The 27,913-nt window shown below is 45.7% G+C and overlaps 1 protein-coding gene across 4 annotated transcripts in view; it reads right to left on the bottom strand.

Annotated features, from left to right (window-relative positions):
• SGCD (sarcoglycan delta) overlaps positions 1-27,913 on the bottom strand; it is a 338,790-nt gene that overhangs the window by 90,761 nt on the left and 220,116 nt on the right. For all 4 annotated transcript variants that reach the window (XM_075602174.1, XM_075602177.1, XM_075602175.1 and 1 more), the window contains one exon: positions 14,054-14,239. In XM_075602174.1, the coding sequence (XP_075458289.1) occupies positions 14,054-14,239 (186 nt within the window). The remainder of the gene's footprint in view (positions 1-14,053; positions 14,240-27,913) is intronic.

Genomic DNA, 27,913 nt, shown 5'->3' with positions numbered 1-27,913 from the left:
GAAAGGGTACTTGGAAATTACATTAGAAAAGTACAGAGGAGTGGTGTTGGATATAATATTGTAGGTGAGAACAAGTGTCTTGAATTTGGCTCTGTGGGGTATGGGTACCCAATGTAGTGTTTTGCTTAGTAGGGAAGATGATGAAGAGTGGTGGGTGAGGTGAATGAGCCTGGCAGTGGCATTTGGACTGTAAAAGGCACACACGGCAGAGGGGGAGCCCAATTTGAAGCAGGTTGCAATAGTCCAATTAGGATCGAATGGGTGACTGAAGAGTAATTTTGGTGCATTGTTCAGTGAGAAAGGGGAAGTATTTTAGCAATAAGGAGGAGGATACACTTAAGGAAAGTAAGAAGTAAACCAGAAGAGGGCAGTGTCACGTAGGTCAATGGAACTAAGGGTGTGCAGGATGAGGAGATGGTCAACGGTATCAAAAGCAGCATAAAGGTCCAAAAGAGGAGGACTTCCCTTGTGATTTAGTTGCAAAGAGATCATTGGTGACTTTGGGGGGGCAGTCTCAGTGGAGTAGTTAGGAGAGAATCCAGATTGCACTGCATCAAGAGAGTTAGAAGAGAGAAAATCCATCATGTGGTTATACATCGTTCAAGTAATTTAAAAACATTGGATGCAAATGGCAGAAAATAAATCGGGTGGTAGCTGGAAGGGGGATGCTTAGGTACCCTTCCATCCCCTCCACGTCGGCTCTTCTCGCACATCCATGGACTAAACCCAGAATGTCAAGTCATCCGTATAAATCTTCTAGTCCACAGATAACAGACATTCACAATTACATGTGTACGATGAACCATGTTCATTTATATGTCTTATTCCATATAACAGTTTCCGGTACTGGAAGACACCTTCTGGTTTATTAGGATTGCTCTGGTGGTGGGAGAGGTCTAATGGCATAGTACTGCTTAGTAAATATGTGCTTTCACCTTAAGTGAATGGGCGGTAAGGTGCTTTATGGCATAGCACCGCTTGGTAGATATGGTCCAATATCTACAGCAATCATTGATTTAAAAGCCCATTTAGGAAATGAGAGCTCTGCAACACACTGCTATATAATGCAGTGCTCTCTCCTGCAGCCCTGGATGTTTCAGTGAGCTAATTAAAGGGAACTTTATTTTACCTATTGTTTTTGTGATTATGCATCAAAACAATTTTTTGCAAATCTCATCTAAAATAGACTGGAAATGCAATAACAAACATGATAAACAGTGTCGCTCTTGCCTCTTATCACATGCATTGTTCGCAAGACAGCAGGATACTTCCTCTAATCATTATTGGGTATATGGAGCACAGTCAGTCAATCAAGCTTGGCATAGCTCGATACAAAAGAGCATTACAGTTCGGTCAGACCTACTGTAGATTCCATACACTGAAACACTGGTATAATTGTACCATAAGGCAGGGGTGTGCAAACTGGGGGGTGCAAGATTGTTTCCAAGGCCCCGCATTCTTCCCCAAAGCATTTTAATCTTACATTGACTTAGACGGCTTCGGGCGACGTGGTGTCAAATGACGCAGCGGGTCACGTGACGTGACCCGCTGCGTTATTTGACGCTCTAGAGAAGGTAAGGGGAGGTGCGAGCACTGGGGGAGAGCAGGCAGGGGGGCGCAGGGCAAAAAGTTAGCGCTCCCCTGCCATGAGGGTTAGTTTTCTTGTGTTGAAAACTCAAGACTATCATATTGTAGATTGAAAAGGTACAATCCCTGATATTGTATTTTTAAATACATATTCCTACTAACCTGCTTCTGTGACTCTCACATTTCACTTTGTAGGCTGTAGCACTCGACAGCCATCTGCGATACTTCTAACGCAGGGGTAGCCAACTCCACTCCTCAAGGACCACCAGCAGGTTGGGTTTTCACTATATCCTTGCATCAGCATAGTGGGTTCAGTTGAAGACGGAGCCACTGCTTGAGCCCCCTGAGCTGAAGCAGGGATATTCTGAAAACCTGGACCTGCTGGTGGCCTTTGAGGACTACAGTTGAACACCCCTGTTCTAAGATTTATGTTTTGGGGAACGAATAATCTGCCAAGCCCTCTATAAGTTGTAATGGTCTTATAGGCGTATGATTTGAGGCCATATTTACCAAGACTTGCTACTCAATAAGACACCTTCCTTACTGGAAGGCTACACATACTAATTGGTGTTACTCCATATGACACTTCCATGGAGGAAGACAACTTACACCACATTCACTTGAATATGTTGTTATTAAGGAGTGGTGGAAGGTGTGTTATGGAGAAGCACTATTCAATAAATATTCAATGTTGTAAAAGGAAAAAAAAATATATATATATATAGTCCAGAATAAATGAGTTCTTCAGTATTAGGTGATACCTTTTTTATTTGGAATAACAATTTATGTCATAGGACAAGCTTTCAAGAGTTTTCGTCTCTTCCTCAGGACAGTAATACTGATATACAAAGGATTCTATGACATTTATTCTGCACTATCGCAACTGGACTAACACGGCTATTTCCGTTATATATATATATATATATATATATATATATATATATATATATATATATATATATATATATATATATATATATATAAAAAGCTATGGTGGGTGAAAAAGGCGACAGAAATATTTAAAAGCACGTATAAACCAACCTCACACTGATGATACCCATCAAGGTTGAAACATGTCTGTGAGGGGTTTGTACTTGCTTTGCTAGTCCCTGCTGTGTTTAAAAGTTGTGTGAACGGCGATACATCAGCTTAAATGGGCTCCATGTGAATGGATATTCCAGGCAAAAGGTGACACGTTGTGTGCTCATTTGCATGTAATTTCCCAGAATCCCTTGCTGCAGTGGGAGCACTGTATGCTTGGTGATATTGGTTGAAAGGCAGGGTTGCAGACCTGTCTAAGACATGTGATATATATATATATATATATATATATATATATATATATATATATATATATATATATATATATATATATGTATATATATATATATATATATATACACACATATACACACACCTACACACACACAAGGTGCCGATTATGTTTAAGGAAAAGTAATTCACTATTAAATTTACAATTAACCAGTTTGCTGGGGATTAAAGAATTTCATTAGCAGTACTGCTGTTGCAAGGGTTTAACAAATTCCTACGGAGCCCATTGCCAACCAACCAACTGCACTGCAGTGAGGACCTAACAGACTCATTCAAGGCTCATTCCCTGGGTTACTGTGGAGAGACCAATTAAATGCGAGATCAGCGGAGAGAGTCTTTCCCCGAGATGCGAGCTGCTCTTCTTACCCAGGGCACAAATCTTAATTAAATGCAAATAATCTTTAATTTCACAGGCACTAACAGGTTGCAGGCATTTCCCAGTACTGCATCAGAGGGAGAAGGAAGCGAGGCTGTGTAAGGAAGGAAAGTTAAAGCATGCCGAGTATTTCTCTACTGGGTGAAGGGAAAAGCTTATATTAAATATATTTGGTCAAATAAAAAAGCTTTTTGTTTAGCAATTAGTGAAATAAAAACATATATTTATATCACTGTTGCAAGCTAATTAAATATACCTAGATGGCAACAGCATACTTTACGTTCACTAATACTCACAAACATTGTTGAACCTCTTTATTATCAGGGAGACTGAAACTCTGGTGGTTTATTAACGGGGTAATTCTACTTGCATCACTTATCTGTGCAATTGGTTTTCTTGGAAAGCTTCAATCACTGTTAAAGGAACTGTCATATTTATTTCTATCTCGCAAAAAAATGTACAGTATATTACTCACTTCTTGTCGGCAACACTGAATTCCAGCGTGTTAGATACCTACGGTTATTTGTTTCACTAATGATGGCAGCATAATTCATTTGTGAACAAAGGTAACAATGTTGATGGCTAAATAATGTGGACGATAAGATCATTTCCCCAGACTATTTAAAAACCTTTCAGACCAATTGTTTAACATAGAAATGTTAAATGATTTTAAAGTACTTGTTTGATTTTTCTTTTAGGTGCCAATCAGCTACATTAAACCTATATAGAGCCGCTTTCCTGTACAGGTACCTTCTTTTTTTAAATTTTTTAGTTAACTTGAACCTGGTTGAACTGGTTTTTAGGAACTGATTGGGGGTCCTCCGACATCCAGGAACCCCAGGTTTGCTGACATAATGTATATATATTTTTAATGTGACCGTTTTGACACACAAAAAATGACAAATATGACACCAAACTACAAATAGCGTCACACATAACAAGTTGCAACATCAATGCTTTTCTATAGGCCGCAGAAGCGAGCCCTGACACCATGGCTACTTTGGAGCTTTCAGTTTGCCTGGTGGACCCCGGGAGCTTACCGCTCTGGAACAGGGATGGCCCGGATGTCTGGGGACCACCGATCAATGTCAGGGTATCCCCAGGTTCAGGTAAGATTTAAAAAGAAAACAGGTAGATAGAGCGATGCTCAAATACAGTGTGAACACACCAACATCTTCAGATATAAGAGCATAAGTCCAGAAAAGGAACACTGTTTAAATCCTTAGGGTAATATTTATAGCTTCATCCTATGCGGGGAGGCAAACATAAAGACCTAGTGGTCAGTCTGTGTGACTACCGCATATATAGTCAATATTGCACATCCCACCAAATTAGCATAAGCACCCCATAGAAGTAACCGGTAATAACATGAGGGCTGATGCCCATTACCTGTCCTGAGGGTGAACTGGAATCCAGGAAGCCAAAGCCCAATGAATCCCAATGATGTAGTAGAAGCATGATATGAAGGAGAGCAAAGGAGAGCAAAGTCCTGCATAGGACGAAACGCGCTGGTGCGGTTGCTGTACATATCCATGTGTGAGTTTATGATTAAATAACCCTCGATTTTATCCTGGAGTTTGCCCCATATATTTTTTCATTCAGTTGTCCAGTTGCAGTGCATCCTTTGCTCTCCTTCATATCTAAGATTTAAAAAGAAAAGAGATTATAGGTTTGCTCCTTTCTTGGCACTGCCCTTAGTTTTCTTTCGTCCTAGGGTGCACTGCCCACCGATGCCTTGGCCCATTGGTTTTCAGACTGGCGCCTGGGCCACTGGTGAAACCCTGAAGAATTTAGTGATGGTCACACAAGCCTTTCCACATATAGGCAGCTTCCTCCTTTACTGACACATTATGTACAGGTCTAGTATTTTTAAAATATGTGGACAAAAAGGATAAGGTGTTAGTGTGGTGGCCTCCAAACGGATTATTAGCTCTGAAGAGGTCCACGGTATTATAACGTTTGAGAGCTCCTGCCTTAGAGAACAAGTGGAATGACTACCAGAAAAGCCTTTATCTTCCATTCAATTAAATATTTGTGTGGCTTCAGATATACGGTTAATATGGATTCTAGTGTCCGTTTAACTTTTACATTAAAAATTCCTCTTTCTTTTCTAAAGTTGTATTTTCCCACTGCGCAAACTTGCACAGAAATAAGTAAATACACAAGCGATAAGCAAAGATTGTGATCTACTGAAGCCCTTGTTTTGGATGTTTTTTTTAGCTCCATTCAATTAAACAGAGCCCACTGTGTCACACTATTTAAACTCCCATAACTTTGGCCTTCTCCCCAACAACACCACCTCTACCATGTTTTGCAATGTGGTGCTGCTCTTATTCCTCAAAAATACATCAAGAAAGTTGAGGGCCAGGAGACTTTTTAAAAACTATTCTATGAAGCTACTACCTACTGTAGTGCTGGAGAAGAGATCAGCTCCAGGACATGTCTGCACAGCACACTAATTAAGGGCCCCAGAGAGTGGTGGAGGAAAAGAGACGGTCATGGACCATCTTTTTAAAAACATAACACACATAATTAGGCAAGAATGGTAAGTAAATCCAGCATCTATGCATAAACTAATAATAATAATAATAAATATATATATATCGCCGGAAGAAGAGATCAGTGTATCTCGAAAGCTCGCACAAATAAAAGCATTTCGTTAGCCACAGAACGGTATCATCTATTTATTTTTTAATTATATATATATATATATATATATATATATATATATACAGCTAAACCCCGTTATAACGCGGTTCTCTGGGTCCACCCCGAGACCACCGCGTTACTAACGGGGTCGCGAGAAAAAAAAAATGGCCGCCGCGCTTTAGCGCATATTCATCCCGCGGGACAGGAGATGGGAGCGTGCATGTCCCTCCGCTCCCCGCTTCCCCCTGTCACCGCGGGACAGGCCGCGGGGCAGGAGATGGGAGCGGGGATGTCCCTCCTGTCCCCGCTTCCCCCTGTCACCGCGGGACAGGCCGCGGGGCAGGAGATGGGAGCGGGGATGTCCCTCCTGTCCCCGCTTCCCCCTGTCACCGCGGGACAGGCCGCGGGGCAGGAGATGGGAGCGGGGATGTCCCTCAGGTCGCCGCTTACCTCAGATCCCGCTGCCTGCATGGAGGTGGTAGCGGGGGGTTTCTTCTCCCCACCGCTGTCCCCGGTGCTCCCGCTGCCTGCGCGGGAGGAGGGGGGGGAGCGGGTGGTGGTGCTGGTCGCGGCCTTTCCTCTGCTCCGACCCCACCCCCCGTCTGTGTAGAGTGAGAGAGTGTGTGTGTGTATGTATATATGGGAGAGAAAGTGTGTGTGTGTATGTGGGTGTGAGTGTGTGCAAGTGTCTGTGAGTGTGTGTAAGTGTCTGTGAGTGTGTGTAAGTGTGTGTAAGTGTGTGTAAGTGTGTGTGAGTGTCTGTGAGTGTCTGTGAGTGTGTGTGAGTGTGTGTGAGTGTCTGTAAGTGTGTGTGAGTGTGTGTGAGTGTCTGTAAGTGTGTGTGAGTGTCTGTAAGTGTGTGTGAGTGTGTGTGAGTGTCTGTAAGTGTCTGTAAGTGTGTGTGAGTGTCTGTGAGTGTCTGTGAGTGTCTAAGTGTGTGTGAGTGTGTGTGAGTGTCTGTAAGTGTCTGTAAGTGTGTGTGAGTGTCTGTGAGTGTCTGTGAGTGTCTAAGTGTGTGTGAGTGTGTGTGAGTGTGTGTGAGTGTCTGTAAGTGTGTGTGAGTGTGTGTGAGTGTCTGTAAGTGTGTGTGAGTGTGTGTGAGTGTCTGTAAGTGTGTGTGAGTGTGTGTGAGTGTCTGTAAGTGTGTGTGAGTGTGTGTGAGTGTCTGTAAGTGTGTGTGAGTGTGTGTAAGTGTGCGTGGGTGTGTGTGAGTGTGTGTGAGTGTGTCAGTGTGTGCAGTGTGAGCAATGAGCAGTGTGTGTGCAGTGTGCAGTGTGTGTGCAGTGTGAGCAATGAGCAGTGTGTGTGCAGTGTGCAGTGTGTGTGCAGTGTGTCCAATGAGCAGTGTGTGTGCAGTGTTCAGTGTGTGTGCAGTGTGAGCAATGAGCAGTGTGTGTGCAGTGTGTGTGCAGTGTGTGTGCAGTGTGTGTGCAGTGTGTGTGCAGTGTGAGCAATGAGCAGTGTGTGTGCAGTGTGCAGTGTGTGTGCAGTGTGTCAGTGTGTGCAGTGTGAGCAAGGAGCAGTGTGCAGTGTGTGTGCAGTGTGCAGTGTGTGTGCAGTGTGTGTGCAGTGTGTCAGTGTGTGCAGTGTGAGCAATGAGCAGTGTGTGTGCAGTGTGCAGTGTGTGTGCAGTGTGTCAGTGTGAGCAATGTGCAGTGTGTGTGCAGTGTGTGTGCAGTGTGTGTGCAGTGTGCAGTGTGTGTGCAGTGTGTGTGCAGTGTGTCAGTGTGTGCAGTGTGAGCAATGAGCAGTGTGTGTGCAGTGTGCAGTGTGTGTAATATTCTTTACCATTGTCGACCTAGGAGTAAATGCATATGAACGAAAATCGGCCACAGGACACTGATAATTGGCAATTCTGTGTAATACATTGGTTGTTTTTATCTAAATGGAATGAAGCAGATGGAGATCGGCATCAGATATACAGTATGCCTGTTCTCTCTGGTTTTAACTGTATTAGGCCACGCTTACAGTGCCGGGGATGGCGCGGCAAAATAAATGTATTGCCGCCGTCGCGTGCGCTTATAGTAGAAGCGACGCGACGGCTTTGTCGCAATCGCTGGAAGTCAAGTCAATTTGATTTTTCCAGCGACTACAGCATGACGTCACCGTCGCGTCGTTGTCGCCAGTGACGGCACTACACGCGCAGCCTTAGAATGAATTTAGCGCCTACAGCCGGATCAGTGCAGGAACCGAAGGAAATAAGTCTTAAAGCATTATTGTGAGTTAGGAGCACACAGATTACTGACACTTTGACATTGTTAAAAACTTGGCCACTAAGTGCAGTATATGTAGGGTGACCATATGTGCGCTGGCAAAACCGGGGACAAATGCAGCGCATGCACAGTCGCGAGTGACTGCGCATGTGCAAATGGCGAGTGCTGACCCCGCATGCGCAATGAGCACTTGCTGGCTGCGCATCCACGATGGGCACTTGCTGCCCGTTTGAGTGCATGCACGACTGGAGCTTGCCAGTCGCACATTCTCGGCTCGACAAGTGTCAATCGCGCACAAGCAGCCGACAAGCGCCGATCACACATGCGCGGCCAGTGCACAGAAAAACTGGGACACTGGGCAGAAAAGTTGGGACCCTGGACAATCAGCCAAAAACCAAGACTGGCCCAGCTAAACCGGGACGTCTGGTCACCCTAAGTAGGTAACAGTGTCTTCAAAAGTAGTAGTAACATGTTAGATACTAGGGTACACCTTGTGTTTCTTGCTGTGCTACAGCTCAGTTCTATAATGGCTGCAGAGTGCAGACTCAACAACACTGTGGTAGTAAGCAGTCTGCATGTACTGTTCTGTTTAATTGATATGTTGTATGTTCAATAAACATCACAGTTTAAGAAGTAACAGGTTCCTGGTGTACTGACGTGTTCCTGAGAATCGCCCAGAAAGATCAGACGTTTACATTCTGGGGAAAAGATGGGGTTAAAAATGGATTGCGTATAAATATAAACACATTTACAGGATTGAGGGTTCACCGGTCCTTTGCTAATAGTGCTGCTGTCTTCCCGGGGAAGGGGAAAAACCTCAACGCATTTCTTTTTTCTTTCCTCATTTACGAAATACCCAATGTTTTGTTTTACCACTGACCTGATCCAAAATGTGTACTCTAAAATTTAGAGGGTCAGTCCCGCCCTGGGCCAAAAGGGACATGTTCTATAGGTTAAATGTACTGTAAGCTGCCCGCTGACACCATTTTATATACAAATCAAGAAAAGTATTAAATATATATATATATATATATATATATATACAGTATATATATATATTTTATTTTTTTTAACTCCTAATGTCTCCATAGTAACCAAATGCTTGGAAGTATTTATACAATCTTCACCTAATCTCTTTTGTAATAACACTGTGATCTGTTGTGTATGCAGGGAGATTGTTCCTCCAAAATCCTTTTCCCTTTCAGGTTTTGTTTGGCGAATGGTGGCAGCATAATTTGTTTAAAGAGATTAATGGCAAACGCCAATTACCACTTAGCATTCGTATTACAGAAAGGTGGATGTGGGAAAAATAGTAACATTATTATTACACAGGAAGCAAATAAGTGAAAATGTGAATGTAGTGGGAACTCTTTGGAAGCTAATTACATGAATAAGTTGTTTTAAGAAAATAAACGTTGGTCCATTTTTTGACTGTTCCTTCAACCCTTTGGGTGCTTCAAGATGTAGGCACAACATTACGGGGTCTGGCACTCTTGGGGCGCCGTGATGTACGGCTACATCATGCCTGCAGAATGCTTGTTTTCTACGGGAGATCGTGTCTTGCCTCCTATGGAGTACTGGACACGATCTGTAATACAGGCATACCCCGCATTAACGTACGCAATGGGACCGGAGCATGTATGTAAAGTGAAAATGTACTTAAAGTGAAGCACTCCCTTTTCCCCACTTATCGATGCATGTACTGTACTGCAATCATCATATACATGCATAACTGATGTAAATAACGCATTTGTAACAGGCTCTATAGTCTCCCCGTTTGCGCACAGCTTTGGTACAGGTAGGGAGCCGGTATTACTGTGCAGGATGTGCTGCAAGGCGCATGCGTGAGCTGCTGTTTGCCTATTGGGCGATATGTCCTTACTCGCGAGTGAGTGTCCTTAAAGTGAGTGTCCTTAAACCAGGGTATGCCTGTACAGGGAAATGGAAGATGAGGACTCCATAGGACGTCTTTCAGCATCGGAAAGGTGTCTTATAGAGTAACTCTGCTTCGTAAATCGGGTCCTGGGTCTTTTAACCCCTTATGTCTGCAATGACCATGGCACCAGACTGGACTAAATATTGGCGAATCTGTCGAAATTAGGTTGACAAGTGTTTTGTTTTTTTTTGCTCGAAAATGCAGAAAAATACCAAATTTGTAGCAAATTTTAATTTTACCGAAAAATGTGCCCATCTCTAGACCAAACCAGAATACAGCAATCACATGGTCCAGACCATTCCCCGATGTCGGAGGAGAAGCCCTCTCTTTCTGTACTAATTGTAACTACAGCTCTCATTGTGACCACAGCTCTCCATACCACTAGCTAAAAGGGAGGACACTGGGGAAACGTCACCGAGTCACTTAATAAATTGCATCATTAGGCACTAATTACAGTAAGTTATTAGTGTTAAAGGGTTAAGGGGATCTTGCCTCTTAATGAAGATTCTTTTCATGGTGATGTTGGCATGAGTGTTTTGGGACTATATTCTTCAGACTTAATTAATACAGTGTGCACAATGGCACTTTCATTTTAGTTGAAATATATTGGTAATAATACTAATAGGTTTTTAATAGATTTTTTTTTCTCATGTAGCATTAATAGTGCTGTACGTAGAATTGTTGCTGATACAATGAATCCCTGCCCCACAGAGCTTACAGTTTAATAAAGAGACTTGCCCAAGGTCAAAAGAGCAGACAACACGGATTATGAAGCAGGGGAGCCTGGTTCATTCCCATTTTCTTGAGAGCAAGTGACTTTACTTTCGAGCCGCTCTGTCAGTAGGAAGGCACTGGCCATTTCACACATACAGGCATTTAGATAAAGCAAACAAATTAAGCCACATAACATTGTCTTTAACATTGTTATCACATACCAGCAGATACTGCAAAATATACAGTATATTGCATTACTTTTGTTAGAGACCCATAAAATGAAATGAGTTCAAAAACAATTTTACCCATTGCAGACCATTTAAAAGGTCTCACACACATGCAAGCCATAGCAATACATCTGGCAAAAAGAAAACGCCAAGAGAATATTTATCGACATTGTGTTGCAAAAAAAAAAAGACACACACACATATACTGGATTAATACCCTGGGGTACATGTTTAAGGCTACAGTGTTATTTATTTTGCAACTTTGAGACATACCTTCAATCCAGCAGTAGTAGTGCTTTGGGCTTTAGAGAAATACAATTTCCTAATGATCAATATACTATGTAAAGGACTGCGGGAGAGGAGCGGGCTCGCGGCTCCCGGGAGGGAGAGGAGGGGGCTCGCGGCTCCCGGGCGGGAGAGGAGGGGGCTCGTGGCTCCCGGGAGGGAGAGGAGGGGGCTCGCGCTCCCGGGCGGGAGAGGAGGGGGCTCGTGGCTCCCGGGCGGGAGAGGAGGGGGCTCATGGCTCCCGGGCGGGAGAGGAGCGGGCTCGCGGCTCCCGGGCGGGAGAGGAGGGGGGGCTCGCGGCCGGGAGAGGAGGGGGGATAGCGGCTCGTGAGCGGGAGAGGAGGGGGGGCTCGCGGCCGGGAGAGGAGGGGGGGATAGCAGCTCCCGGGCAGGAGAGGAGGGGGGGCTCGCGGCCGGGAGAGGAGGGGGGATAGCGGCTCGTGAGCGGGAGAGGAGGCTCAGGAGAGAGGAGGATGGGGAAAGCCGCCGCGGGCCACACAATGAGTGCAGGCGGGCCGCATGCTGCCCGCGGGTCGAGTGTTGTGCAGGCCTGTTCTAGAGTATGTTGATGGCAGAGGATCTGCAGTTTTAGAGGTGTTTACCAGGTAAGTAAAGAGTTATCATGGCACGCCCTAAGGCTGGGTTTCACAAGACCCCCCAACAGTCTTCGACTGTGCCACTGATTGAGCCACCTGTGCTTAACCTGGGATATCCTTAAAACCTGACCTGTTGGGGGGTCTTGAGGACTGGAGTTAAAAAACCCTGCCCTAAGGTAACCCTATTGCAACTTATCTGCAGTAGCCAAGGTTTTGCTTGTGCTGCCTTATGGATGGAGATGCACAGATGGCAACGAGCATCAGAACGCTAGTATATTCTCTGCCAGTTAATCCAGGGCTTGCAGTGATGCTGAGCTCTTATAGTGAGGTCCCTGATGATGCAAACTGGAAGGGCTATTTGGGGCTCAGAACCTTCTGTACCTCTTAGCACTCGCAAAACATGGAATTGTAACCAGCTCCCATAAACGAGAGGTAACTCTCAATGTATTACTTCCTGGTAAGTAAATAGAGGATCCAGGGCACTTCGGATTTGCAAAAAAGAATTTATTCTCTTAGTGGCACACACTGTGTGTGCCACGAAGAGAATAAATTATTTTTTGCAAATCCGAAGTGCCCTGGATCCTCTACTTACTTACATGTATCCTGAGAATACACCAGACAGATTTTTTCCTGAACCACGGAGCACCGGTACTTTAAACGCAAGTATATTGCTAACATTATAGCATTTAAGGTGTGCAAGACTAAAACCTCTGACCATATTACTTCCTGGTAAAACATTTTATAAATAAATAAATACACACAGTGACTATGAAAGCTGCCAGTGACTTGGCTGTCTGCAGGAGAGGATGCTTGCGAAATGAAGCCACTTTGTTCTCAATACATCCGCACAAAAATCCTTTAATTACAAAGCGGTGCGTGCTCCCTGCAGAGACACTAGGATTACGGAGAAAATGATGATATTTGCACAAAATCCTTCCTGAATCTCATTCCTAGTGCACGTTTCCACGTCCCTCTGGGAGGGATGTCAAAATATCACCCTGGTTTCATACAGCGTTTTCTGTAATGTGATTTAACTCATTACCTGGCATACAAGAGTCCTAATCCTTTAATGTGTTACCATTGAAAATCTCTATCTACAATAAAGCCCCCTGAAAATCCTGATGTGTGATAACCTCCAGCCTGTTCTCCCTGCAGCTCCAGATGTGTGATAAGCTCACAACATTGTTCCCTGCAGCCTCTGGGGTGTGATAACCACCTGCCTGTTCTCCAGGTAGTTTCAGATTTTTAATAACATCGTGACTGTGCTCCCTGAATCTCCAGATGGGTGGTAAGCGCAAAACAATGCCACTTGCAGCACCTGCTCTGTTTAATAACCCTCTGACTGTAATTCTGCAATTCCAGGTGTGTGATAACCTGCAGGCTGTGCTTCCTGCAGCTTCATATATGTGAAAACACCAGGCCCATGCTCCCTTCAGCACCTGCCATGTGATGACCTCCTTAGCGCATGCCCACAGCTCCTGCTTTGTGATATACCCAGGTCTATAATACCTGCAGCCCACTACATATGATAACCCTGTGCCTGTACCCCCTATAGTTGCAGATGTGTGATGCCCTTATGCCTGTGGTCCATGCATCTCCAGATGGTAAGTGCCGAGCAATGCTTCTTGCACCTCCTGATTGTGCAACCTGCCGTTCCAGATGCATGATAACCAGCAGGCTGTGTTTCATGCAACTTCAGATGTGTGTTAACGTGAAGACAGTGCTACCTTCAGCACCTGCCATGTGATGGCCACCTTTGTGTGTTGCTCACAGCTCCTGCTTATGGATAATCTCAGGTCAGACTTCCCTGTAGCTCCTCATGTAAATTAACCCTGAGACTGTGCTCCTTGTAGCCTCAGATGCGTGGTACAACTCTGACTGTGCTCCATGCAGTTCCTGCTGTAAAATAACGCTATGACTGTGCTCCCTCGTGTTCCAGACATGTGACAACTTCTGCATGTGCACCACGCAGTTCCTGCTGTGTAATAACCCCATAACTGGGCTCCCTGCAGCTGCTTTTCATGGCATGAAAAAAAAAAAATCACACCTCTTATTCTATGCTTACAATGTGAAGGCTCCCTTTTTAACTTGCTCTCTTACAGTTATAGCTCCATCGGCTGGTTTCCATGGTTACTTACAATAGTAAAGTTCATGACTTTGAGGATCCAGATGGTCATGGCGAGGTTCACCAGGATGAGTATCATGAGGAGCAGGACAAAGAAATAGAGGCATCTCTTCCTCCAGCCGTAAATCCCGACTTTATACACATGGGGTCCCTCGCTGTTGGAGAGCGTGCTCCTGTGAGTGTACTGTTCCTGAGGCATCTGTAATCAGCACAAAGAGAGACACTTTCTGAATGCTACAAGAAAAATCTCTGCATGAGTGTCCCTGACATGACCAGAATGCATTGCAAAAAAATATGTACAAAGGAGGACTGCTGCCAGGCGCATTCTAAATCAGCATTTTATTCAATATAAAATGAGATCTCTACAGGTTATATTTTACAGGGCAATATATACACGAGGTGTCTTACCACAACATGAAAAGTGAGGGGTGCAATGTGTTTGCATCCCAGAAGAAAATTCACTTATATGCACACTACTCAGGAATAAAATATAACTTTTAATATTTGATACTTAAAACATATATTACCGAAAAGAATGGTATATTAAACATTAAAAATGGATTAAACGGTTGTTAACAAACAAGCACCAAAATGCAGCTCTCATACATCTAAATAATCCAGTCAATAATTGATACTGGAATCTTAGAGGCTGATTAGGGTGCAACCAGCACAGGTGAGCCCAGAGGCTCCACAGTTGCACACACTAGCACACTAGATGTATTTATACGTGCAGCAGCATGGGTTAATCGCTACATGCATATGAATCCAATTTGGCAACACCAGCAGAGTGAAGCCACAACCTAGCTGCTACACTATTGTGGTATATCACAGTTGCACACACTAGCACACTAGATGTGTTTCCACGAGCAGCAACTGAGGTTGATCACTATATGCATGTGAATACAATTAGGCAACACTTGCAGAGTGAAGCCAAGAGATAGCTGCTACACTATTTTTATATATATGACTGCGCTAGTGGGCTGCTGGAAGAACACTATGTTAAAACAGCCCCATAACGGGGACTGATGACATGATCACGCGTCCAACTCGCGTTTCCCTCCTACTATGGAGCTTCGTCAGGGACAATTTTCAAATTGTCCCTGACGAAGCTCCATAGTAGGAGGGAAACGCGCGTTGGACGCGTGATCATGTCATCTCGATTAACCCTTGCTGCTGCACGTATAAATACATCTAGTGTGCTAGTGTGTGCAACTGTGGAGCCTCTGGGCTCACCTGTGCTGGTTGCACCCTAATCAGCCTCTAAGATTCCAGTATCAATTATTGACTGGATTATTTAGATGTATGAGAGCTGCATTTTGGTGCTTGTTTGTTAACAACCGTTTAATCCATTTTTAATGTTTAATATACCATTCTTTTCGGTAATATATGTTTTAAGTATCAAATATTAAAAGTTATATTTTATACCTGTGTAGTGTGCATATAAGTGAATTTTCTTCTGGGATGCAAACACATTGCACCCCTCACTTTTCATGATTCACTTCAATTCACAGTTGCACCTATTTACTGATAATTATCGATTGGAAGTTATTATTTTTCCAAATTACAATTTGTATGATTTAGTCGATCACTCCCTAATCCCTGTCTTCTTTCGTCTTACCACAACAGCCTGGCTATTTTTTGAGTCTGCTTTTATCAACAAAGCATCACTGGGATCTCCAGAATGAAAACCTCCTACACTTACTGTACATTCCTAATCACTCAAATCCCCATCAAACATCAATAAAGAGACTTCTAGTGAAGGACTCGTTACTGAGTGATGGAGAGCAGGAGCAGCACTATACACGCACAAAAAAAACACATCAACATTTTCGGTAGCTTGTTACTCTGCAGATTTTGACAGCATTGCTTCTATTTTCTCTAAAAAAAAGATGAGCTATGTGAGATTGGAAGTATAGTTCTGTATTCAATGTAGCTACACGCTGTTATTGCATAGTTAACAATGTATGGACTTCTCTTCGAGTTTACAGATCATAAACTATACCTTAAAGGAGCAGTCCTCCACGCCAGACCCCCCAACCCATTTTTGTAACCAGGGTGCCAAGTAGGGGGTCCCTGGAGCAGAACCCCGTTAATTCCATCTACGGGGTACCCCTGAGTTTCTGAGATACTTAGCGGTAAACGTGCTGCCAGTACTTCTTGGCCTTTAAATCCCCCGCATTGCGAGGAGTAAATCGGAAGCCGTAATAGAAGACATTTGCAGCTTTCCGCTGGCCCCGCGTGACGCTGGAGATTTAAACTGACATTTTTATCTCCTGGAGGGGACGGTACCGGCGCTACCGTCAGCGGTAAGTACCTCCAGAATCAGGGTGTCCCCGAAGCTGAATATAGTGTATTTCAGCTCCGGAGACCTGCTTCCCATCAGGTACAAAAAAAAGGAATTGGGGGGTGGGGGTGGGTGCTCTTTTACAGTCTTTGGATTATATTGAGATACAAACATCATACCTGCCAACCTTAACAAAAAAATGAAAAGTGTGATCGTGAAAAAAAAAAATGAACATTCAAAAACCCTCCTCACAATCTTTCAGGGCTCTTCTTCAACTTTTTCTCCAAAGGCGCCAGATCAGAAAACATTTAGGAGCAGAAGGTCATAAAGCTTATTGTAATGTCATTTTGGTACATTTAAAGACTTCAAAATACATTTATTTCAACATTTTGCAAGCAAATATAACATCTTTACCCTACATATTTACTTTACCTTAACTTAGTGAGTTTCAATGTTAAAAACTTTTCTTACTGTAGTTGCCTAAGTATGAAATTAGCTGGAGCAAAGAGTCCAAGAGTCACATTAAGACCCTTTGCTGGCCACATTTCGTCTGTGGGTCGCCAGTTGAAAAGCTGTGCTAAATATACAGCTCATCCCCTTTATAACGCTGTGCTTTGGGGTCCAAAGAATCACATCGCGTTATAAGCGGATCGCGTTAGAAACAATGTACAATTGGATGCATTGTACAAGAAAGTATTTGACACCAATAATCGTGTTGTAAAGTATTCATAAATACGAAAATTGGGAGCCACGCTTGCATCGCGTTATAAGCGGATTCGCGTTATAACGGGGTTGAGCTGTATTATCAAAACACACTTTGGCAGTGAGGAGTTCAACACAATCTAATTAGGGCCACCAACAGCTTTCCCAGGGGCCCAGGACCAGAGTTTCCACCTGTGTTCCTGGGTTTTTGGAGGGTGAGGGAAGGAGGGTCCATACCAGAACTGTCTGCTCCCCCCATGTTGGCAAGTCCCCCTCCTCTCTCTCTCTTTTCTCCACCCTCTCTTTCACCCTCCCCTTGGCCAAACCTGTAGAGCGGGGGTCTGTCCAGGTCCTACCTGGTGTTTAGGTAGAGGCCCACCCAGGTGGCCAATAGCGGAAGATGGGCCTAACTTTAATTTTCAGACTGTCGGACCCAGGACAGATGTCCCTGCGCTCCCCCTGTCGCGACCCTGCGTATGATACCGTGGGTTGCCAGGTATCTGGTATTGAACCGTACTGACCTGTATTTGGACACTGTCCAGTAAAAAATTAGAGGTAGTACTGAACATGTATGTGCCTGGTATTACCTCTTTGCACATAAGGACCTGACAGGCTTGGGAGGCCGCGGAATTTCCCTCGAGGAGGGAGGAAGCAGGGCTGCTGCTAAGGGGCTGGGCAGCTTCCTCCATCCTGATTGGCTGCTGCTGGGTAATGCAGCCAAACAGGAAGAGGTGTCAGGGGCCTGAGGGTGTGGTCAAGGAGCGGAGGAAACAGTATGGAGTGGAGAGTGGTGTGTGTATGTTCCTCGAGCGTGTGTGTGTATCGAGTACATATCACCTTTCACCATGGTGTACAGTATTTTTGGAGAAGCCACCTGGCAATCCTAATGATACCCCACCTCTCCAAAGAGAAAATGCCTACTTAGGAGTTACATGAAAAACAATTATAACTACTGTTTGGTTGCAGTTTAAACAGCAGTGTATCAGATCAAGAAATACCACCACAATAGAGGTGAAAATCTACTATATACTGTCCCATTACAAAATATTGCAAAATACACAACCAATGATTGCGCTATGATGTCAGGAAGACCTAATAAGGCAATATAAACAGCATCACGTTCTGTTTAAGGCCTACAAGTTCCAGAATACATTGCAATAAACTACAAATGAGGATTCCTACCTGATAAATCTTATTATATGAATGTTGGTCTCTTTGTGGGATAGGATCGTTTTAATGTAGAAACATTTTACATTTAAGTCAGAACAAACTGTAATTCTGCATTATTAATGTAGAGTACACATAATAAATTATTTCTGTCCGAAGACAAAGGAAAATAAAAAAAGACCACTTCATTTTGTTAATAAATAAAGATTCCTAAGAACCAGCAGAACAAATGAGGACAGCTACAAACAGTTCAGTGTCAGTTGTTTTGTTAGGTATTTAGTGTCTGTTTGTCTAGTTTGAATTGTATGTCTGTCCTATCAACAGTTTTATAGTTACACACTAGGATTGGTCTCTGGTTTTATCTCCACATATTGTGAGTCAACCTTCAAGATCCATCTGAAGACCCCAAGTTTGACTGGACATTGTACTGTATATGCTCAGATTGATCTATTTTATACTTTGGACTTGTTTTAGACTCCAGATTATTATTTTTTGTTTCTTTTTTATTTCTATACAAGGCCAATTACCCCAAACTCCTACAGTCATTGAAAAGAGAGATGGGGGAGTGGTCGTCATACAATATCTCTTGGACTGGGAGGATTTATTGCATTAAGATGAACCTATTGCCCCGTATTTTATATCTGTTTCAGACTCTTCCGATCCCAGTAGTAAAATCAGACATATTGTGCATGCAATCTCGAATATCAAAATTTATCTGGAAAAATAAGAAACCACGCTTTAAAGAAAAATTCACCACAGACCTACTGCGGACGGGGGACTGGTGGTACCTTGCTTGGTCTCGCACTACAAAGCAGCTCAATTATGTCAAATTGTGTAATGGCACACAGACCCTGCTTTACGGAGATGGGTGGCACTAGAGAGTGAACTATGCGCCCCTCTAGAACTCTGTAACCTGATTTGGTACCCCAAAATTAGGCATAAAGCAATAATGAAACTGCTCTCCTCAATGCTCAACTCACTCGCAATCTGGGAGGCCACCAAATTTAAATGCTCACTGACTTCTAGGCAATCCGGATGACTCCTCTTTATGGAAACCCGGATTTTGCTCCAGGTCTGGATAGAAAAAATGTCAGGGTTTGGAAACAACATGGGTTGGGAAGATTGAAGGATCTGGAGGGTAGAATCACAATTAAAACATTTGATCAGATTAAGTCAGAAAAAGACATCCCTAACAGAGAATTTTTTTAGGTACCTGCAGATCAGGGCATTTTACACCAAACACACGATACGTCCACCGTTTACGAATTTTGAAACGCTCTGTGTGCTGGGTAAAGACACACGGGGACTAACATCTAGAATGTACAGAGAGGTGATCGGTTCAGGAAGGGACTACTCCCAGAAATTAGTTAACGCAGCGGCCAAGAGTTTCATATATATAACATTAAAGGAGAATGCATGTAAGGTACTAATGAGGTGGTACCTCACCCCAGTAAAACAATCTAAATTTGTCCCGGGTTACTCCTTGTGCCCTAAACAATGCGGAGAACCAGTGGACGTCTTACACCTGGTCCTGCTATCGAATAACCCCACCGTGGGAGTAAATTCGTAATTGGCTACAGAGGATTTTGGGGCCTCGAAATTCAGTTGAACCCCTGTCTCTTTCTGTTAAACAAACCAGAGCAAGAACTAGCCAGAGCGGAAAACAAATTAGTTATTCATTTTGCAACAGCCACGAGGTGCACGATAGCAGCACTGTGAAAATAAAACATAATTCCATCCATAGATAAGATTCGGAACAGAATTTGGTTTGTCTGCCAGATGGAAAAGTTAACAAGTTTGGTTAACGACATTGGCACAAATTTCCAAAAAGTCTGGCTGCCATGGCTGTCCCAGCCACACATCCAGCGGGTGAGCAATGCCACCGCCTGGCTATAATAAGATCAGGTGCATTCTCCTTTGATCAATCAACATTAGAGGACATGGTGTCGGACTGTCCCCTTCTAAGATACACATAGGGAAATATATTAGACCCGGAGATAAGCCGGCGGGACCTTTGGAAATGGGCTGGATAGATTCAAAAAGCTTATCCATGGTTGAAGAAAAGGAAAAATCGCAACTCACCCCCCTCCCCCTCCCCTTCATCCTCCCTAGTTAAATGTGTTGTATGTGTTCTATGTTATGAGACACGGTTCAGACATATATGTGAGGAGCTCATGTGATAAACTAAATAAATGTCTGTAATGCCTTGTGAAAAAAAACAATAATATTTTAAGTTGATAACAGGACATTACCTGCCGAATAATGTCACCAACCTGAACAGTTGAAGTTGAAGGTGTACAGTAGCAGATGGCCTTAAGGCTTCACCCCCCCCCCCCCCCCCGCCCCCCTCCAACCCAAAGACTATATGAGCTTATATAATGCAATGTTTATATAATATAAAAGCTGGTAGTCATCATAGCACAATCTGCAATAAAGTTAATGGCATATAGCGCCAATTCAGGCGCCAGAGCGCTGATTGTGCTTTGATGACTCCCGGACATTGTTAGTATCTTGTCCCTTGAGCATGTCCTGGTCTTTTTTGTTTGTGTTTTGTTGGTGTTAAAAATAAATATTTTTCCATAACTACTGAGTGGTAACCATGGTAACCCTTCGATCACACTGGGCTCTTTGGAGAGCTGTGTTTTAACCTGGCTGACACTTAATATTTCAGATGCTTGTACTGTACTGTATCTCCTGAACAGAGCACCAGATTTAAACACAAAAAAACAGAGCAGGACAGGGCAAGAGGATATCTAAAGAAAAGCAACATACTGCTGCTGTAATCTAAGACAGGGAATTAATGTCCTATTCTACAGGGAATATTACTATATTTTTAGTTTCAGATTATTATTATTATTATTATTTGATGTTAGCAGCTGTTACTGGTTTGCATTTCTGGACATTCCCAATCCCAGGCAATTAATAGCAAGAATATCAAACATTCAGCAATCTTGGATTCTGAATGTTCTAATGCAGGGGTTCTCAACTCCAGTTCTCAAGTCTGTGACCTGAGCCACTGATTAAGACACCTTTGCTGAAGCAGGGATATTCTGAAAACCTGACCTGTTGGGGGGATCTGGAGGACTGGAGTTGAGAACCACTGTTCTAAAGCTATAGGGCACAGAAGCTAGGTACAGTGTTAAGAAAATATTGTTTAACACCAAAAAAGAGCAGAACAGGCTCGCAGGGAAAGATACCAACATTGTGTCATATAAATGTAGCGGACATGTAAAATGGCTACAGTCATCTCTCCTGCTGACAGTAAGGCCTGGTAAGTTGTAGGCATGCCAGCAGTAATTATGGAGGTTTGCCCTCACACCCTGGTGGGGTGCCCTGTGTATGGATGGGAGTAGTCACATGCTCTGACTCCATGGTTAGTGATGTCAGAGGTGTGTCAGCTTCCAGAGTATACATAAGGCACAGCACTGAGTCTAAAGTTAGATCTACGTTCAGCTCTGCCAAGAGGAGGAGTTCTGGCAGGAGCCCAAGTTCAAGTACTAGCCTAAGAGACTGAAAGTTATGTTATAGTAACCATAGAGGAGACTGTGTCCAGGGACCTGGCACAGGGCAGTGCTCCCTGCGGGGATAGGGAATCCCTATCTAAGGAGAGATACACCTTTTAAAGGGAGGCACTGACTGCAGAATGAGTGGCTAAGAATATACTGCGAGGGGCAGCTAGCCCACATCACCCAATAAAGATGTTCTCATTCACAAACCCTCTCGTGTACATGTGTGGAGTGAATGTACAGAGAGGAGCACCACGGAGGAGTTCCTCAACAGGATCATCCCCTTGCGGACGCAGGGACCCTGATGAGGTGGAGGCGCTGCACTGGAACTAGGTGAGACTCAGCACACTACCTCAGCTGCCTGTCTGGATGGGTCCTCCCCACACACCATCATGCGGGAGACTCAGGAGTCCTGTTGCCAACAGGTGCACCACCAGACACTACCACACTGTAATGGGGACCGGTTAGACCACAGGGGTCAATGTGAGATTGGGTGGGTCAGGCCGGTTCAGAAAAACCGTTACATTTGGAGGCGAGCTGCTGAGATCAGATCTGTCATCAGGACAGGCTCTAGCTAGGCACACTGGGAAACAGGGAGAGAGTCTGCTGCCACTCTGTGCTGCGTAGGGACGGACCTAGGGGTGGTCAGGGGGCTGACGGGATATTGTCAGTTCGCAGGGACAACCTAGGGGCCTGAAAGGAGTGAGGGGTTTGGAGCCGGGCTATAGCTGACCGAGTCACCTTGAGGCAGTGCTAGTTGGTAGGACGCCAGAAGGGATAGCCTGTAACTTGGTCAGGAATCCTGGAGAGGGTCTGCGCTAGGCTGACCAAGAGAGGTAGACGCCCCAAGTACTGCATGGCAGAGCCAGAGTACCTAGCCCATTCCAGACACTTACCATAGGGAGCACAGACTGGGAGGAAGGAGACACAGCAGACACTAAGAGAGTGAGCCTAGCCTGAGGTAGTGCAACATGAGTCCAGCCTAGTTCAGGTACACATGTGGTGGTGTATCTGAGCAACTCTTTATTGTACTGATGTGGAGGCTGCCCCGCAGAGCGGAGTCCCATGTACGATAACTGTTACGAGAGAATGGAGGATCCGCGTGGTGCGGAGAACACAAAATGGCGACCAGAGGCTGATGGGGAGGGCACCCGTGGCGTGCACCCCACTGAAGAGCAAACTGTCGCCGAGTTATCGTTAACCAGTCTGCTCTGGAGCGGAGCGAAGGCCGTGGCTGCCCCGTTTTTATCCTGTCTGGGACACCGAGGGGCCACCCTTGAAGAGTGTGAGGAAATTGTAATAATTGGGGGAGAACCCCGCGAGGAGAGCAAACAAAATGACTTTTTGGGCTTAAAAGCCAACCAAAATGGCGGTTCCCGCTTGCTAGGGAAACCGCATGGGACAGTCACAGAAGAAATGGCTGATGCAGAACTTGCAAAGAGCTGGCCGGGAATGGCGCGAACAGCAGAGCCCCGCCCTGATGGGGGGCATGGCGCGAAAGCTATGGCTGCGCCTTCATGGACAGTGACTCACTCGGCCCCTGTGCTGAGTCAACCGCTTAGTCTATGGGACCCTCCCCTGATTTCCACCAGGGGGAGTGACTTTCAACTATGGCCTGTGGGAATGCACCCACTGGGCCCAGGTACTGATATCCAGACGGCGCCACTACCCAAGGTAGTTCCGGCCGCGGAAATGATTTGCAAGAAAGAGGGATATTTTGCACGCATAGCTGCTGCAAGGAGAAGGCGGGAACTAGCCGCGGGAAAAGAATCCAGCTCTGAGGAGGAAACTGGCGCGAAAACGCAGACCGCGCCCACCAGGACTGAGAGAGGCGCGGCCTTAATTAAGGGGCATGATATTCCCCTGTGGGACCCGCCCATAATTGCAACTCCTGGGGGCGGGTTCCAGCTATGTCAGCGGAAGGAGGAGCCGAAGCAGGAAGTGGCTGGCCCAGAAGCTTCTACCGGTCAGTTGCGAGGAACCACTGACCTGGAGAGACCCACACTGAAAGTGGTCCCTACAAAAAGAATGGCTTGCCCCTCCGCTGTGGGAACTATGGTCTCCACTCAGCCCTACTCAGTACCCGGCGGGTTACTAGTAGTAAGGGTGGCTAATACCGAGATGGTGGTCGGGCTCTGCCTACAATGCGGGCTGCCCGGAGGCACGGTCAACACGGCGGCACGTTGCCCACATTGCGGGACACTGTACTTATGGCCTACTCCGACATTTATACCGATACAATCGGCTGACCCCCCCGGGGGACCAGGCTAAGCGAACCGCCGAGTCCCCTGGTGCACTGTGGATAGGACGTGCGAGTCCCGGAGAAAGGGGACTGGAGCCGGTCAAGTCGGTTGGGTCGGCCGCAACCGAGACAGTCGGGTCGCCTCCTGACCGCACCGAGAAGGGAGAATACTCGGACGAGGATCTCCGTGAACTTGCAAAGGTGACAGCGAGGCCCAGGATAGAACCGGGGAGGACGACACCCCGTGGTACCAGCAGCTGTCAGAAAGACAGGACGTCCCCCGCAGATCGGCGAGCCGAGAGACGGAGTCCCTCCGCCTCAGAACGTGGCGGCAACGGACGAGAGACACCGACACCCCTGCGGACGGGTAAGAGGAGTCCCTTCACTTACCTTGCCCCAGCAGACGGTGTAGGAGCGGAGAGGCCATGCCAGGCCGCAGGCGCACGTGGAGAGACGGCATCACTTCCGGTGAGGACGACGGCGGAGCTTCCGGATGTCGTCATTGAAGAAGAGATCCCGAATGGGGGTCCAACCCGCGATGACGGTGTTTCCGGTTCCGGGGAGGACATCACTTCCGGTGGCGACAGCGGAACCCCGAGGAAGAATGCAGCGACGCTTCGGCGATCGGGGGAAGGTCCCCGATCACCTACAAGGCCCAGGAGTTGGATGGGCGATCCAAGGACTGAGGAGGGTGAGATATCCTCATTGGACCAATCTACGGACAGCCAGGAACGGGTCGTAGCCCCGTGGGGTCCCATTCCTTGCCCATCCGCCCAATCCCCCGCCCTAGCTAAAACCCCTGCCCCAATCACACGGTCCCCGGGTTCCCCGCCTAGTTTGGAATCTGTGGACATATCATCAGGGGGAGAAGGGAGACGGACTGGGGAAAGACAGCGCAGTGGCGCTACGGAGGGCGATTCTCGGGGAGGGGGAGAATTGAGAGTGGTTACGACAGCACCCGAGCCAGTGATAAAGGCCCCGGGGTCTTCCAGGTGGTCTCTACCGCGATCGGCACGGTCATCGGGGATATTTTCTATAGACGATGATAGGGAGTCAGGGCGGTCAAATAGATTCAGAGAGAACCGTTGGTGGGCCCCACTATTCGAAGGGTACTCCGCCTGGATGGACCGCACTCGGTTCCTCATCCGGCGAGAAGATGTAGTGGATTACTGGTGGGCTGTGGGAGAATTCACACCTGAACAGAGGGACAGAGAGTTGCAGGAGCGGTGGCTGCAGATCGAGAATAGGGAAATAGAACCCATGGGTCCTAGCATCCTATCAGACCCCGTGGACCCTGATGAGCCCCTATCATGGGTGTTGCCTGGGAGGGCAGGTAAGGCTGACCTGACTAGGATAAGTAGGGCCGAGAGAACCATAATGGCTCGGTATAAATCTTCCCATGGGTTGGAGTACCCGTATGTCCCTGAGCCTCTCATGGATGAGATAGAGGACAACCGGGATAGGTGGCTTAGGGAGGCCATTGAAATGCACCTAGTGGGAAGAGGGAGTTCCGTGATAGGGAAGAAGGCCGAGGAGCGCATAGAGCACTTAGTGCGGGTATGGGGCATTGGCCGAAACATTTATAAGCACAGGGTGACATATAGGCCTGAGAGGGGACTGCCTAGGCACTATCACGTCACGGTCATAGACATGGGCGGAAGAGAGGTCAAGAAACCTGACCCAAATCACTATTTTTAGGGGGTACTGATACATTACGCGGGTTCGTGGCTGCTGGTCGGGGCGGGCTTGGCGGAATGTACTGTAGTCATTTTTGTTATACACCATGAAGATTTGTATGAAAAGTTAACCAATTATGTGTTGTATTTCAGTGCTTCCTGGAAAAGGGTATACAAATTTAGGTCCCAGCGAGGACGATGGGATTCACCAGGGGGAGAATGTAGCGGACATGTAAAATGGCTACAGTCATCTCTCCTGCTGACAGTAAGGCCTGGTAAGTTGTAGGCATGCCAGCAGTAATTATGGAGGTTTGCCCTCACACCCTGGTAGGGTGCCCTGTGTATGGATGGGAGTAGTCACATGCTCTGACTCCATGGTTAGTGATGTCAGAGGTGTGTCAGCTTCCAGAGTATACATAAGGCACAGCACTGAGTCTAAAGTTAGATCTACGTTCAGCTCTGCCAAGAGGAGGAGTTCTGGCAGGAGCCCAAGTTCAAGTACTAGCCTAAGAGACTGAAAGTTATGTTATAGTAACCATAGAGGAGACTGTGTCCAGGGACCTGGCACAGGGCAGTGATCCCTGCGGGGATAGGGAATCCCTATCTAAGGAGAGATACACCTTTTAAAGGGAGGCACTGACTGCAGAATGAGTGGCTAAGAATATACTGCGAGGGGCAGCTAGCCCACATCACCCAATAAAGATGTTCTCATTCACAAACCCTCTCGTGTACATGTGTGGAGTGAATGTACAGAGAGGAGCACCACGGAGGAGTTCCTCAACAGGATCATCCCCTTGCGGACGCAGGGACCCTGATGAGGTGGAGGCGCTGCACTGGAACTAGGTGAGACTCAGCACACTACCTCAGCTGCCTGTCTGGATGGGTCCTCCCCACACACCATCATGCGGGAGACTCAGGAGTCCTGTTGCCAACAGGTGCACCACCAGACACTACCACACTGTAATGGGGACTGGTTAGACCACAGGGGCCAATGTGAGATTGGGTGGGTCAGGCCGGTTCAGAAAAACCGTTACATAAACATTACATTAAATCAACTCATATTGGCTTCTTTGGTAAGGGTGTTGCTGCTTTAATGACCTCTGCTACAGTACGTCTTCACATTCAACTCTTGCAGTTGGGGTATTATTGGGCAGGTAATGTTCTCCTGTACCCCACAACAGCGGCACCAGCCAAGCATGCTACAAATCATTGAGAGTTGCATATCAAAGGGGCCTTTTTAATAAAGTGATTTAGAGCCATTTTGGCACAACCACATGAACTTGAATGTAAGTTTCCGCGCTGTAGTGCCGAATCTGACGTAGCACACTTCATTAAATAAGCCCCACAGTTTCCCGGCTGTAAAACTAGGCAAAAAAAAAAAATCGCATCACATAGTAAAGAAACTCTCCATTCATTTTAATTACATTTTTGTATGTGCTATATCTGGTGCTATTTCTGGTTCCACTTTATATCCCCCTTTTGCAGCCGGGAGACTTTTATACGTAGTCTCAGAACATCAAAAGAGCTTAAAGGCATAGAACTGGGAAACATTCCTTGTAGTTAAATATTTATTAACCCTTTGGGGTTGGAGTGGTCATGGCACCTGAAGGCCCTTTGGCCCAGTGCAGTCACGTGACCACGGGGAAAAATTCAGGAAGCAGAAGAGTCCTCCTCCGTATCCTCACTGGGCAGATTGCGTCATAATATCTTGATTTACTTCACTATTTGCGTCTTGCGCTATTTCTTTTGTTTCCATTGCTCCATGGACACGCAGGACACGTTCTAAGCGGCAAAAAAAAAAAAAACAACCTCCGTTCGGCATGCAGGCCGTTGTGCCTCAGTGCCAATCCCCATGACATAGTGACTACGCTCTGGGGTACCCCAAAGGGTTAAAGCAAAAATCCAATTGCTCCCAATGACATTCCATTCATTTGTTACAATAGCTCAGTTGTTTGGGTCAATTCTTCCTTAGTTTTGCAATTAACATACTTTAATAAAGAGACCTGACAAAGTTTTGCAATGTGCTTACATGTTACTTGGTGGTACCGTTTGCCAGTACTTGGTGCAACAAGTATAGCTCCTGTGCTTAACAAAAACAGTAAACCTGCTACTGAATCCCTTTGCTGTTACTATTGTAATAAGGTTGGTCATTATGCAGTATGCGCATTCTTGCCCTGTGTTACTCACTGAGGTTACTAAACTCCTGGAGTCTCTTATTAGAATCCAACATGTTACATTTCCCCCTGCAAACAGGATCATGACTGGAGCATACATTGTCCTGCCATATACCCCTACT

The sequence above is a fragment of the Ascaphus truei genome, chromosome 5 (assembly GCF_040206685.1).
Source record: "Ascaphus truei isolate aAscTru1 chromosome 5, aAscTru1.hap1, whole genome shotgun sequence".
NCBI classification, from domain to species: Eukaryota; Metazoa; Chordata; class Amphibia; order Anura; family Ascaphidae; genus Ascaphus; species Ascaphus truei.
The sequence above is the reverse complement of the archived record's forward strand: the minus strand, read 5'-3'. Positions and strand labels throughout refer to the sequence as shown.